At 44.0% G+C, this 14,069-nt stretch overlaps 1 protein-coding gene across 1 annotated transcript in view; it reads left to right on the top strand.

Moving 5' to 3' along the window:
• Positions 1–14,069, top strand: part of ptk7b (protein tyrosine kinase 7b) — a 214,491-nt gene that overhangs the window by 101,698 nt on the left and 98,724 nt on the right. The window contains exon 2 of the mRNA XM_045700655.2: positions 5,696–5,992. Coding sequence (XP_045556611.1) covers positions 5,696–5,992 — 297 coding nt within the window. The remainder of the gene's footprint in view (positions 1–5,695; positions 5,993–14,069) is intronic.

Here is a 14,069-nt window from a genome sequence, read left to right as displayed (position 1 = left end):
GATATTTATTTGGTCTGTTGTGTGAAAATGATTGATCAAATCTACAGCGGGGTCTAAGATTATTGACACCTGTCACGGATCCCTCCGGAACTTTCATTACGCACACCTGTCCCCACTGATTAGTACTTGTATAAGTGTGCTCTTTGGTTTCCATTGGGCTATCGATTATTGTTACAATGTCCGTTGGTGAATGTGAGTAAGTGTGCTGTGTGTTTAGGCTTTCGTGCCATTGTGAATTGCTCAGATGATTACGGGTCTCGTCCCGTGTGATAATCATTGTGGGATTGTGTTATTTATTCGATGTACTCCTCGCTCTTTTGTTTGGGTTTCAACCCTGTGTTTTGATTAGTGTTGGTTTGGTCTTCGTCCCCATGCCTTTACATGGCACGCCGTAATTTGGGTGCAATTAAAAAAACTATTATGCATTCCTGCATCTGTCTCCCGGCTCAATGATACCAGCGTGACAACACCCTTGATTAAGATAAGCAAAAATTACAGCAAAAAATGTATAATTTAAATACTTATATTATTTTATAATACTAATACAATTGCTCAAAATAGATTTTGTTTAACAAGTCATATTTTTTTTTTCTCTCAAAAAGGTAGGGGTGAAAATGATTGGCACCTCTGTTTTCAATACATTTTAATACCTCAACTTGCGAGGATACCGGCACAGAGCCTTTTTCTCCAATTATTTTTGAGTTGGAGAACACATTGGGAGGGATCTTAGACCATTCTTCCATACAGAATCCCTTCAGATCCTTGATATCCTTCGTCTGCGCTTGTGGACAATTAACCATTTCTTTGTAGATTTTGATGTGTGCTTGGGGTTATTGTCTAAAATGTCCTGGTACTGGGTAAAGTTCATGATGCCGTTGACCTTAACAAGGGCCCTAGCACCAGTGGAAGCAAAATAGCCGCATAACATTAAAGATCCACCACCATATTTTACAGTAGGTATGGTATGGGGTTCTTTTCTGCTCATGCTTTCTCATTTCGACGCCAAACCCTCATCCAAATGTAAATGCCTGGAGTTTGCTAAACGGCATTGGCACTTGGATTGGAACCCATTCTTTGGCCAGATGACATGAAAATAAAGCTCTTTGGCCAATCACACCAGTATCCCTTTTCTTATCTAACACCATTGCTCAACAGCTTGGAAATGACTTGTGCTATTTACATTTGTTGGCCCTGAGGCCACACCTTTTTCCCAATAAACATGCACATACCGTGTCTTCGGAAAGTATTCACACCCCTTTTTCCACATTTTAGTATGTAACAGCCTGAATTTAAAATGTATTACATTTTAGATTTTGGGACACTAATCTACACACTTTTTTTTTTTTTTATATTCAAAGCTGAATTTTCTTTTGTCAATAAGTATTCAACCCTTTGTTATGGCAAGCAAAATAAGTTCAGTAGTAAAAATGTGCTTAACAAACAAATCACATAAGTTGCAAGGACTCCGTGTTCAGTAATAGTGGTTAACATGATTTTTGAATAACTACCCCATCTCTGCACCCCACAATCGAATAGTGAATTTCAAGCACAGATTCAACCACAAATACCAGGGATGTTTTTCAGTGCCTCGCAAAGAAAGACACCGATTGGTAGATGTCTAAAAATAGAGCAGACACTGAATATCCCTTTGAGCATGGTGAAGTTATTAATTAGGCTTTGGATGGCGTATCAATACATCCAGCCACTACAACTGTCACGCCCTGACCATAGAGAGCCCTTGGTTCTCTATGGTGTTTAGGTCAGAGCGTGACTAGGGGGGTGTTCTAGTCATTTTATTTCTATGTTGGTGAGTTGTATGGTTCCCAATTAGAGACAGCTGGTAATCTTTGCCTCTAATTGAGGATCATATTTAGGAATCCCTTTCTCCCACCTGCTTTGTGGGATATTGTTTTGTTGAGTGCTGATGTGTGCGCTGTGCTTCACTTTCATTATATGTTTATTGTTTTTTGTTCAAGTTTCACGGTAATAAATATGTGGAACCCGACACACGCTGCACCTTGGTCCATCCTTCAAAACGATCGTGACAGAATATCCCACCAAGCAAGGACCAAGCAGCGTGTTCATGAGGTAAAAGAGTTTTGGACCTGGGAGGAGATCCTGGTTACCACTAACCCACTGGGCCAGCAGCATACCACCCTGCATCCCACTGCTGGCTTGCTTCTGAAGCTAAGCAGGGTTGGTCTTGGTTGGTCCCTGGATGGGAGGCCAGATGCTTCTGGAAGCTGTCTTTTGGATGGGATGTTAAAGGTGTGTCCTGACTCTCTGTGTTCACTAAAGAGCCCATGGCACTTATCGTCAGAGAAGGGGTGTTAACTCCAGGGTCCTGGCTAAATTCCCAATCTGGCCCTCAGTCACCTAATCATCCCCATTTTACAATTGGCTCATTCATCCCCCCTCCTCTCCCCTGTAACTATTCCCCAGGTTGTTGGTGTAAATGAGAATGTGTTCTCAGTCAACTTACCTGGTCAAATAAAAAATAAACAAAATTAACTCTGCTTCAGTCACTCAGTATAAAGGGTAACTCAAGCAGCCCTATCACCTTACTAGGTGTTCCCACTTCTTCCACCTTCCCCCACCAACTAGCGGACTTGGCAGTGCTCACCTGTGTTTTTTTCTGCCACCCACGGCCAGCTGCAAGGAGACAAAGGCCGGACTGAGGGGAGATGAGGGAGGCCAGGTGAGGAGGTGGGGAAGGGATGGGAGATTACCTCAGCTCATCTTGATTTAATCCTCCTGAAAGATCCTCCTTGGCTTCAACCCTGACAGAAGCATTATAGAGGCCGCATGGCAGCTCACACTGGGGTAACTTTAAACACCAGTCTTATATACTGAACAAAAATATAAACACAACATGCAACAATTTCTAAGATTTTACTGAGTTGAAAAAAAATCTGTCAATTGAAATAAATTAGGCCCTAATCTATGGTTTTCACATAGGAATACAGATCACAGAGACCTTAAAAAAGATAGGGGTGTGCATCAGAAAACCAGTCAAGTATCTGGTGTGACCACCATTTGCCTCATGCATCACGACACATGTCCTTCACATAGAGTTGATCAGGCTGTGTATTGTGGCCTCTGGAATGTTGTCCCACTGCTCTTTATTAATGGCTGTGCGAAGTTGATGGATATTGGTGGGAACTGGAACACGCTGTTGTCCAGTAGATCAAGAGCATCCCAAACATGCTTAATGGGTGACATAAAGTTGAAGTCGGAAGTTTACATACACCTTAGCCAAATACATTTAAACTCCGTTTTTCACAATTCCTGACATTTAATCCTAGTAAAAATTCCCTGTCATAGGTCTGTTAGGATCACCACTTTATTTTAAGAATGTGACTTTTCTGAATAATAGTAGAGACAATGATTTATTTCAGCTTTCATTTCTTTCATCACATTCCCAGTGGGTCAGAAGTTTACATACACTCAATTAGAATTTGGTAGCATTGCCTTTAAATTGTTTAACTTGGGTCAAACGTTTCGTGTAGCCTTCCACAAGCTTCCCACAATAAGTTGGGTGAATTTTGGCCCATTCCTCCTGACAGAGCTGGTGTAACTGAGTCAGGTTTTGTAGGCCTCCTTGCTCGCACACGCTTTTTCAGTTCTGCCCACAAATATTCTATAGGATTGAGGTCAGGGCTATGTGATGGCCACTCCAATACCTTGACTTTGTTGTCCTTAAGCCATTTAGCCACAACTTTCGAAGTATGCTTGGGGTCATTGTCCATTTGGAAGACCCATTTGCGCCCAAGCTTTAACTTCCTGACTGATGTCTTGAGATGTTGCTTCAACATATCCACATCATTTTCCTCCCTCATGATGCCATCTATTTTGTGAAGTGCACCAGTCCCTCCTGCAGCAAAGCACCCCCACAACATGATGCTGCCACCCACATGTTTCATGGTTGGGATGGTGTTCTTCGGCTTGCAAGCGTCCCCCTTTTTCCTCCAAACATAATGATGGTCATTATGGCCAAACAGTTCTATTTTCGTTTCATCAGACCAGAGGACATTTCTCCAAAAAGTACAATCTTGGTCCCCATGTGCAGTTGCAAACCGTAGTCTGGCTTTTTTTATGGCGGTTTTGGAGCAATGGATTCTTCCTTGCTGAGCGGCCTTTCAGGTTACGTCGATATAGGACTCGTTTTACTCTGGATATAGATACTTTTGTACCTGTTTCCTCCAGCATCTTCACACTGTCCTTTGCTGTTGGTCTGGGATTGATTTGCACTTTTTGCACCAAAGTACATTCATCTCTAGGAGACAGAACGCATCTCCTTCCTGAGCGGTATGACAGCTGCGTGGTCCCATATTGTTTTTACTTGCGTACTATTGTTTGTACATATGAACGTGGTACCTTCAGGCATTTGGAAATTGCTCCCAATGAGGAACCAGACTTGTGGAGGTCTACAATGTTTTTTTCTGAGGGCTTGGCTGATTTCTTTTGATTTTCCCATGATGTCAAACAAAGAGGCACTGAGTTTGAAGGTAGGCCTTGAAATACATCCACAAGTACACCTCAAATTGACTCATATGATGTCAATTAGCCTATCAGAAGCTTCTAAAGCCATGACATAATTATTCTGGAATTTTCCAAGCTTTTTAAAGCGAAGTTACTTAATCATCTCGCATCAGACCAATACAAAAGCCCTTTAACCCACATGAGCCCAGTCCTTGATGAACAGAGAAACCATACACACACTCAACTAGGTGTATTTCAAGTTTACGTCAACTCTGCCAATGGATCTTTCACTTTGATAATACACTTTGCCACAGACCATGACGTGAAAACTCATAACAACACTCAGTGGGCCATGATTTAGTGTAAGCCTACTGAGAGGCCTGGATTGCATCCCAAATGGCACCCTATTCCCTACATAGTGCACTTATTTTGACCAGAGCCCTTTGAATGCAACCAGCACCATCCCTTATTTCTCACTGTTTGTCCTATGGTCAAATTTAGTCTGTCACATTTTGATATAGGTCAACTGTGGACGAGCCTGTTTTTATTCCCATCCTTTTCACTGCTCCTCAAATCATGGAGACATTAGTAAATAGGGCAGAAAATATTTCTCTATAGTGCTGAGAGTTAAGTGCGTGTGTGCTTGTTAATATGTGTGTGTGTGTGCGCGTGTGTGAGCCATCATGTCTCAGTTTGTGAGAGCTGTATGTCTGTGAGCTGATGGAGCATGACCATGAGGAAGGAGAAGATATGTGTCAGAAGTCTCTCTTTCCTTCTCCCTCTGTTCTAATGAAACACAGCTCTTTCAGGAGACAAGCCTGTACTGCAGAAAAAAATCTATAGAAAGGCTTGAATTATTTTTCCAATACATTCGGAATGAGAATCTACTATTCTTGGCTGTCATTTATCCTTACAACATTTTAGCAATACATTTCAGTTTTCAATTCAGCTGTCCGTTTCCTGACAATGTTTATTCACTGGATTAAGACCTACTATTAAACAACATTTAAATGTCTTGAATGACTCGAATCAAAGCTGTAATGGCTTCATTACTCAAGACCAAATGTTGTTGTGGTACAATGGTGACTAATGGAAACTGCAATAAAAATGTTACTATTGTGGTCAGTGGTAACCTAATTTCAACATTATCTCTCTCTCTCTCCCCACATTGTCCCTCCCCTCCCCCTCCCCCTCTCTCCTCTATTTCCCTCAGTTCTTTGCATCCAGGCAGCACCTATCCAGTTCACTAAGGAGCCCAAATCCCAGGATGCATTGCATGGCCGCAGTGCCATGCTCCGCTGTGAGGTCAGCGACCCAGCAGACATCCAGTATGGCTGGCTAAACAACGGTCAGCCCCTGGATGACACCGAGAGGCGGTTCCGCGAGGTCAGCAACCTCAAGTTCACGGCGGTGGACCGGAGAGTGGACGCTGGGAACTTTGAGTGCGTGGCCACCAACACGGTCACAGGAGAGAAGGCCCACTCTACTAACGCATCTTTCAACATCAAGTGTGAGTGTTAATACATGTTCCCTACACTTGGGGTTGTGTTCCTTGAGGTGCAACATTCAGAATAGATGTTAAATGCTGCAGATAAATATTTAATGAATAGAGTTGACATGATGCCCAGGTCATCATGACAGAAAATCATATCTGTTACAAAAAAGGCATTTTATTCTAACCGTTTTGCAACGTTTGCACCCCTTTGAACAGACCCTTAACCATGCGCTGAACATGTGCAAGATTTTCCTCATGGACGTTAATACAGCCCACAAGTTTCAGATATGCAACACTGGTGGATTGTTATGTCTCAAAGCAGTCTACCTAAATTAAAAAGCCACACGAAAGCCTCAATATAGAATGTCAGGTAAGGTTGTACGAGATGAGAAAATGTTTCTATACCTTGTAGGTACCTTGTTCTTTGTTGCTTCCCTCCCATTCAAAAGGAAACTTGATATGTGTGCCACCAAGCATGTGTTTCTTGTTTCTTTTCTCCGTTGTGTAACACTCACTTTTCCCACAACCCCTCAAAAGGCTTTTGTGTGTCGAAATTACTGAGGAGTGAAACTCACCTTACAGCCATATCATTATTTACGTTCTAGATTAACAGTGTCTTGTTTCGACATATTATTCATTCATGTTTTTCTCAACTGCCCCCAAAACCCAAACCCTTTGCCATTTAAGGCCTCTTAGTACTCAGAGATCTCTTACTAAAACAAATCAGTTTATTGGTCGTGTACAAAGATTTGCAGATGTTATTACATTACATTTACATTTAAGTCATTTAGCAGACGCTCTTATCCAGAGCGACTTACAAAATGGTGCATTCACCTTATGATATCCAGTGGAACAACCACTTTACAATAGTGCATCTAAATCTTTTAAGGGGGGGGGGGGGGGGGGGTTAGAAGGATTACTTTATCCTATCCTAGGTATTCCTTAAAGAGGTGGGGTTTCAGGTGTCTCCGGAAGGTGGTGATTGACTCCGCTGTCCTGGCGTCGTGAGGGAGCTTGTTCCACCATTGGGGTGCCAGAGCAGCGAACAGTTTTGACTGGGCTGAGCGGGAACTGTGCTTCCTCAGAGGTAGGGGGGCCAGCAGGCCAGTGGTGGATGAACGCAGTGCCCTTGTTTGGGTGTAGGGCCTGATCAGAGCCTGAAGGTATGGAGGTGCCGTTCCCTTCACAGCTCCGGAGGCAATCACCATGGTCTTGTAGCGGATGCGAGCTTCAACTGGAAGCCAGTGGAGAGAGCGGAGGAGCGGGGTGACGTGAGAGAACTTGGGAAGGTTGAACACCAGACGGGCTGCGGCGTTCTGGATGAGTTGTAGGGGTTTAATGGCACAGGCAGGGAGCCCAGCCAACAGCGAGTTGCAGTAATCCAGACGGGAGATGACAAGTGCCTGGATTAGGACCTGCGCCGCTTCCTGTGTGAGGCAGGGTCGTACTCTGCGAATGTTGTAGAGCATGAACCTACAGGATCGGGTCACCGCCTTGATGTTAGTGGAGAACGACAGGGTGTTGTCCAGGATCACGCCAAGGTTCTTAGCACTCTGGGAGGAGGACACAAGGGAGTTGTCAACCGTGATGGCGAGATCATGGAACGGGCAGTCCTTCCCCGGGAGGAAGAGCAGCTCCGTCTTGCCGAGGTTCAGCTTGAGCTGGTGATCCGTCATCCACACTGATATGTCTGACAGACATGCAGAGATGCGATTCGCCGCCTGGTTATCAGAAGGGGGAAAGGAGAAGATTAATTGTGTGTCGTCTGCATAGCAATGATAGGAGAGACCATGTGAGGATATGACAGAGCCAAGTGACTTGGTGTATAGCGAGAATAGGAGAGGGCCTAGAACAGAGCCCTGGGGGACACCAGTGGTGAGAGCGCATGGTGCGGAGACAGATTCTCGCCACGCCACCTGGTAGGAGCGACCTGTCAGGTAGGACGCAATCCAAGCGTGGGCCGCGCCGGAGATGCCCAACTCGGAGAGGGTGGAGAGGAGGATCTGATGGTTCACAGTATCAAAGGCAGCAGATAGGTCTAGAAGGATGAGAGCAGAGGAGAGAGAGTTAGCTTTAGCAGTGCGGAGAGCCTCCGTGACACAGAGAAGAGCAGTCTCAGTTGAATGCCCAGTCTTGAAACCTGACTGATTAGGATCAAGAAGGTCATTCTGAGAGAGATAGCAGGAGAGCAGGCCAAGGACGGCACGTTCAAGAGTTTTGGAGAGAAAAGAAAGAAGGGATACTGGTCTGTAGTTGTTGACATCACAGGTTATCACAGGTGCAGCGAAATGCTTGTGTTTCTAGCTCCAACAGTGCAGTAATAATACCTAGTAATACAAAACAATACGTACATAATTCAAAAAGTAAAGAGAAAAAAATGAAGAAATATCAGAACGAGCAATATATATACACATACATACAAACAGTGCATTCAGAAAGTTTTCAGACCTCTTGACTTTTTCCACATTTTGTTACATTTCAGCCTTGTTTAAAAATGTATTAAATGAATTTCATCATCAATATACGCACAATACCCCATAATGACAAAGCAACAACAGGTTTTTAGAAATCTTAGTAAATGTTTTTCAAATAAAAAAACAGATACCTTATTTACATAACTATTGATTGGATATGATTTGGAAAGACACACACCTGTCTATATAAGGTCCCATAGTTGACAGTGCAACCATCTCTGCAGCATTCCACCAATCAGGCCTTTATGGTAGAGTGGCCAGACAGAAGCCACTCCTCAGTACAAGGCACATGCCAGCCTGCTTGGAGCTGTTGCGCCTTCTTCACCACACTGTCTGTGTGAAGGGACCATTTCAGGTCGTCAATGATGTGCATGCCGATGAACTTGAAGCTTTTGACCCTCTCCACAGCCGCCCCGTCTATGTGGATGGGGTGTGCTCTGTCTGCTGTCTCCTGTAGTCCACAATCAGGAGGGGGCTGGGCACACACCCCTGTGGGGCCCCCGTGTTGAAGATCAGCGTGGTGGAGGTGTTGTTGCCTACCTTCACCACTTGGGGTCGGCCCGTCAGGAAGTCAAGGACCCAGTTGCACAGGGAGGGGTTCAGACCCAGGGCCCTGAGCTTAGTGATGAGCTTGGGGACACTATGGTGTTGAAGGCATAGCTGTAGTCGATGAACAGCATTCTTACATAGTTATTTCTCTTGTCCAGGTGGGATAGGGCAGTGTGCAGTGCGATGGCGATTGCGTCGTCTGTGTATCTGTTGGGGCTGTATGCGAATTGTAGTGGGTCTAGGTTGTCGGGTAAGGTGGAGGTGATGTAGGCCCTTAACTAGCCTCTCAAAGCACTTCATGATGACAGAAGTGAGATCTACAGGGCGATAGTCATTTAGTTCAGTCACCTTCGCTTTCTTGGGTACAGGAACAATGGTGGACATCTTGAAGCAAGTGGGCACAACAGACTAGGATATGGAGAAATTAAATATGTCCTTAAACACTTCAGCCAGCTGGTCTGCACATGCTCTGAGGACGTGGCTTGGGATGTCGTCTGGGCCTGCAGCCTTGCGAGGGTTAACACACTTAAGTGACTTACTCATGTCGGCCGCAGAGAAAGAGAGCACACAGTCCTGCCACATAACCAATCCTGTCACAATATGTTCCTGTCACATAACCAAACCACAGCAGCCCTCTTGTGTTTCAGTATGAAAACCAAGGGAACTCTGTCCAGCTGCACTTCTGATACAAGCAGCAGCCTTATTTAGTCCTGGGGGTGAAGCCCTCCAGGAAGGGACTGGTGAAAAGGCTTTGTTTCTCAGGAACTCAGTTGAAATATCGGAACTTATGTCCCTTTTCCCACATGATGGCCTTTACAAACAACTGATGGCTTTTTAGAAAGCAGCTGGATAAGGCAATGCTGAGATGATTCCACTGTTTCCCTTCAACGTGTTATGTGTCTTCAGAAAGCCAGGCTGGGTGGTTTTGACTGTGTGGTGAGGGCTAGGTCTGTTCAGTAGCTCCTGAGCATAGAAGCACAGAATAAGCAGATGAGCATTAGATTGCAGAGTAATGGAGCAACACACAGAACACACGGGCATGCTCGTGTGCGCACGCACACACACACACACACACACACACACACACACACACACACACACACACACACACACACACACACACACACACACACACAGAGGCCAGTGAGGCTGTGGCGTTTGCTGCCTTGGCTCAGCTCCTATTAATGAAGGGCAGCCTGTTATCCCAAAGAAACATATCATTTTTGAGGCCCTCGTCTGACCTGAAGGAAAATGCTTTTATGTCCTTTAATTAAAAGTGATTTATCGCTGCAATAAAAGCTTAGACTGACTCACTGACAGATAAAAACAAGTTAAACATGAACTACCGGTTGTCACAACCCAGAATAAACTAGATGATCTTCCAGGTCACAATTGTCAATTCAAAGAACTCAAGAATGCTTTTATGTGTTAATCATTGTTAAATATAGTGAACCTTTTTTCTTTTAATTAAAAATGGTCTTCTATGGGTCTCCCGAGTGGCGCAGTGGTCTAAGGCATTGCAACTCAGTACTAGAGGCATCACTACAGACATCCTGGTTCAAATCCAGGCTGTATCACAACCGGCCGTGATTGGGAGTCCCATAGGGCAGGGCACAATTGGCTCAGCGTCATCTGGGTTTGGCCGGTGTAGGCCGTCATTGTAAATAAGATTTTGCTCTTAACTGACTTGCCTAGTTAAATAAAAGGTTCAATATGTGTACCTGACCTGAAGTTCTGTACTGGTGTATGTGCAAGTGAGAGAGACAGGAGAATGCAGGAGTGAGAGAGACAGGAGAGTATAGAGTGTACATCAAGTGTATTTAGGAACTTTTGTAAGAGCTCATGCATGTACAGTATGTGGATACGCTCTGAGTGGTAGTTGTATATAGTCCACTTTTCCTTGACACAGGGGTGTGCGAGAACATGTTTATAGGTCACCCTATATCAAACATGCTACTCAGTAGTTGAGGAGGCCAAAAGCTGTACGTGTACAGTGCCTTTGGAAAGTATTCAGACTCCTTGATTTTTTTCCACATTTTATACATTACAGGCCTATTCTAAAATGGATTAAATACATTTAAAAAATCCTCAGCAATCTACACACAACACCCCATAATTACAAAGCAAAAACAGGTTTATAGATTTTTTTTTCTCCAAATGTATTAAAAATAAAAAGCAGAAAAACCTTAAAATACATAAGTATTCAGACCCTTTGTTATGCGACTCAATTGAGCTCTGGTGCATCCTGTTTCCATTGATCATCCTTGAGATGTTTCTTGAACTTGATTGGAGTCCACCTGTGGTACATTCAATTGATTGGACAGGATTTGGAAAGGCGCACACCTGTCTATATAAGGTCCCACAGTTGACAGGGCATGTTGAGGTCCCACAGTTGACAGAGAAAAAACCAAGCCATGAGGTTGAAGGAATTGTCCGTAGAGCTCCGAGACAGGATTGTCTCGAGGCACAGATCTAGGGAAGGTTACCAAAAAATGTCTGCAGCATTGAAGGTCCCCAAGAACACAGTGGCCTCCATCATTCTTATATTGAAGAAGTTTAGAACCACCATGACTCTTTCTAGAGCATTCTCAGCAATTGGGGGAGAAGGGCCTTGGTCAGGGAGATGACCAAGAACCTGATGGTCATTCTGACAGAGCTCTAAAGTTCCTTGGGGGAGATGGGAGAACCTTCCAGAAGGAAAACCATTTCTGCAGCACTCCACCAATCAGGCCTTTATGGTAGAGTGGCCAGATGGAAGCCACTCATCAGTAAAAGGCACATGACAGCCCGCTTGGAGTTTGCCAAATGGCACCTAAAGACTATCAGACCATGAGAAACAAGATCCTCTGGTCTAATGAAACCAAGATTGAACTCTGGCCTGAATGCTAAGCGTCACGTCTGGAGGAAACCTGGCACCATCCCTACGGTGAAGCATGGTGGTGGCAGCCTCATGCTGTTGGGATGTTTTTCAGTGGCAGGGACTGGGATACTAGTCAGGATCAAGGGAAAGATGAACGGAGCAAAGTACAGAAAGATCCTTGATGAAAACCTGCTCCAGAGCGCTCAGGACCTCAGATTGGGGCGAAAGTTCACCTTCCAACAGGACAACGACACTAAGCACACAGCTAAGACAATGCAGGAGCGGCTTTGGGACAAGTCTCTGAATGTCCTTGAGTGGCCCAGCCAGAGAACCAGACTTGAACCCTAACGAACATCTCTGGAGAGACCTGAAAATAGCTGTTCCGCAACGCTCCCCATCCAACCTGACAGAGCTTGGAGAGGATCTGCAGAGAAGAATGGGAGAAACTCACCAAATACAGGTGTGCAAAGCTTGTAGCATCATACCCAAGAAGACTCAAGGCTGTAATCGCTGCCAAAGGTGCTTCCACAAAGTACTGAGTTTTATAAATTAGCAAAAATGTATAAAAACCTGTTTTTGCTTTGTCATTATGGGGTATAGTGTGTAGATTGATGATGGGGAAAAAATGATTTAATACATTTTAGAATATGGCTGTAACGTTAACAAAAATTGGAAAAAGTCAAGGGGTCTGAATATTTTCCAAAGGCACTGTATGTACACGTCTCTGAGTTTGCATGGTGGTGTGCATGTATATTTGCACTTGTCCTACACACTGTGGACAAGAGGGTTTTGATAGAGCATCCTGTCAAACAGGCCTTTCTGAGGGCTAATCTCTTAGGCCCTTTGAGGTTGGCTGTTGGATGGATGAGGCTTCTGTCAGAACAAGGGTGAAGGTTGGCAGGGGTCCAAATAGAGAGACTAATGGTGTTTGGGTCTAGTGGGTCTGGAGACTGATGCCCTTCCCAGCACAGCCCTGCTCTTCCCCTCACTGCTCACTATAGCTACACAACATACTGTACTCCTCTCTGATGCACTGCTGAGAGTCCGTTATTACATGGACACAGACACCAGGGTGAAAACACTGATTAGATAACTATAGTAGTAATTTCAGTTTGATAAGAGAGGGGAAGAGAGGGAACTGAGGGAAAGCCACCAGACTAGAATGATCTAATATGCCTACAGATTTGGCCCCTTTTGGCCCCTATTATAAATAATCTTAAGGCTAGGCGTACCAACTTCCGGTGAAACTGGAGGGCGAGCAATTCAAATAAATAATCATACAAATTATGGATATTAAACTTGTAGGTACATACAAGTGTCTTATATCGGTTGAAGGCTTAAATTCTTGTTAATCTAACAGCACTGTCCAATTTACAGTAGTGAAATTACAGCGAAAGCATGCCATGCGATTGTTTGAGGATGGCGCCCCACATCAAAATATTTTTCCACTGGCACAGGTTTCATAAATTCACAAATAGCGATGAAATATTCACTTACTTTTTGAAAATCTTCCTCTGATTTGTCATCCAAAGAGTCCCAGCTATAACATGTAGTGTCGTTTTGTTAGATAAAATCCTTCTTTATACCCCAAAAAGTCAATTTAGTTAACGCCATCGATTTCAGTAATCCACTCCTTCAACATGCAGCGAAAGGAATCCAAAAATCTACGACTAAACTTTGTTAAAACAAGTCTATTGACTCCTCAGATACCCTAAAATGTTATCAAACTATAATATTTCATACGGAAAGAAGTATGTTCAATAGGAAAACGATATTAGCAGGTGCATCTCGTCTTCATCGCTCGCGCGCATACACAAATTTCCAATAGTGTGTCCCAGTACTAAAACTCATTATTCTTACTCGTTTTGGAAGAAACAAGCCTGAAACCTTGAATATTGATTGCTGACACCCAGTGGAAGCCTTAGGAATTGCATACTGGGAGGTAGATTTAATTATTTCCCTATTCTTTCCACTGTAAGAGCATGGGTTCTCAAAAAAAAAAAATAATCTGGTTGGTTTTTCTCTGGATTGTCTCCTACCATATCTAGTCTCCTATATTATTTTAACATTTCCCCAAACTTCAGAGTGTTTTCTTTCCAATGGTACCAATTATATGCATATCCTGGCTTCAGGACCTGAGCAACAGGCAGTTTACTTTGGGCACGTCAGTCAGGCGGAAACTGAGAAAAAAAGACCCTAGCCTGAAGAA

The sequence above is a fragment of the Salmo salar genome, chromosome 18, assembly GCF_965601325.2.
Source record: "Salmo salar chromosome 18, fSalSal1, whole genome shotgun sequence".
In the NCBI taxonomy this organism is placed as follows: domain Eukaryota; kingdom Metazoa; phylum Chordata; class Actinopteri; order Salmoniformes; family Salmonidae; genus Salmo; species Salmo salar.
This window is presented reverse-complemented; position numbering and strand designations above follow the sequence as displayed.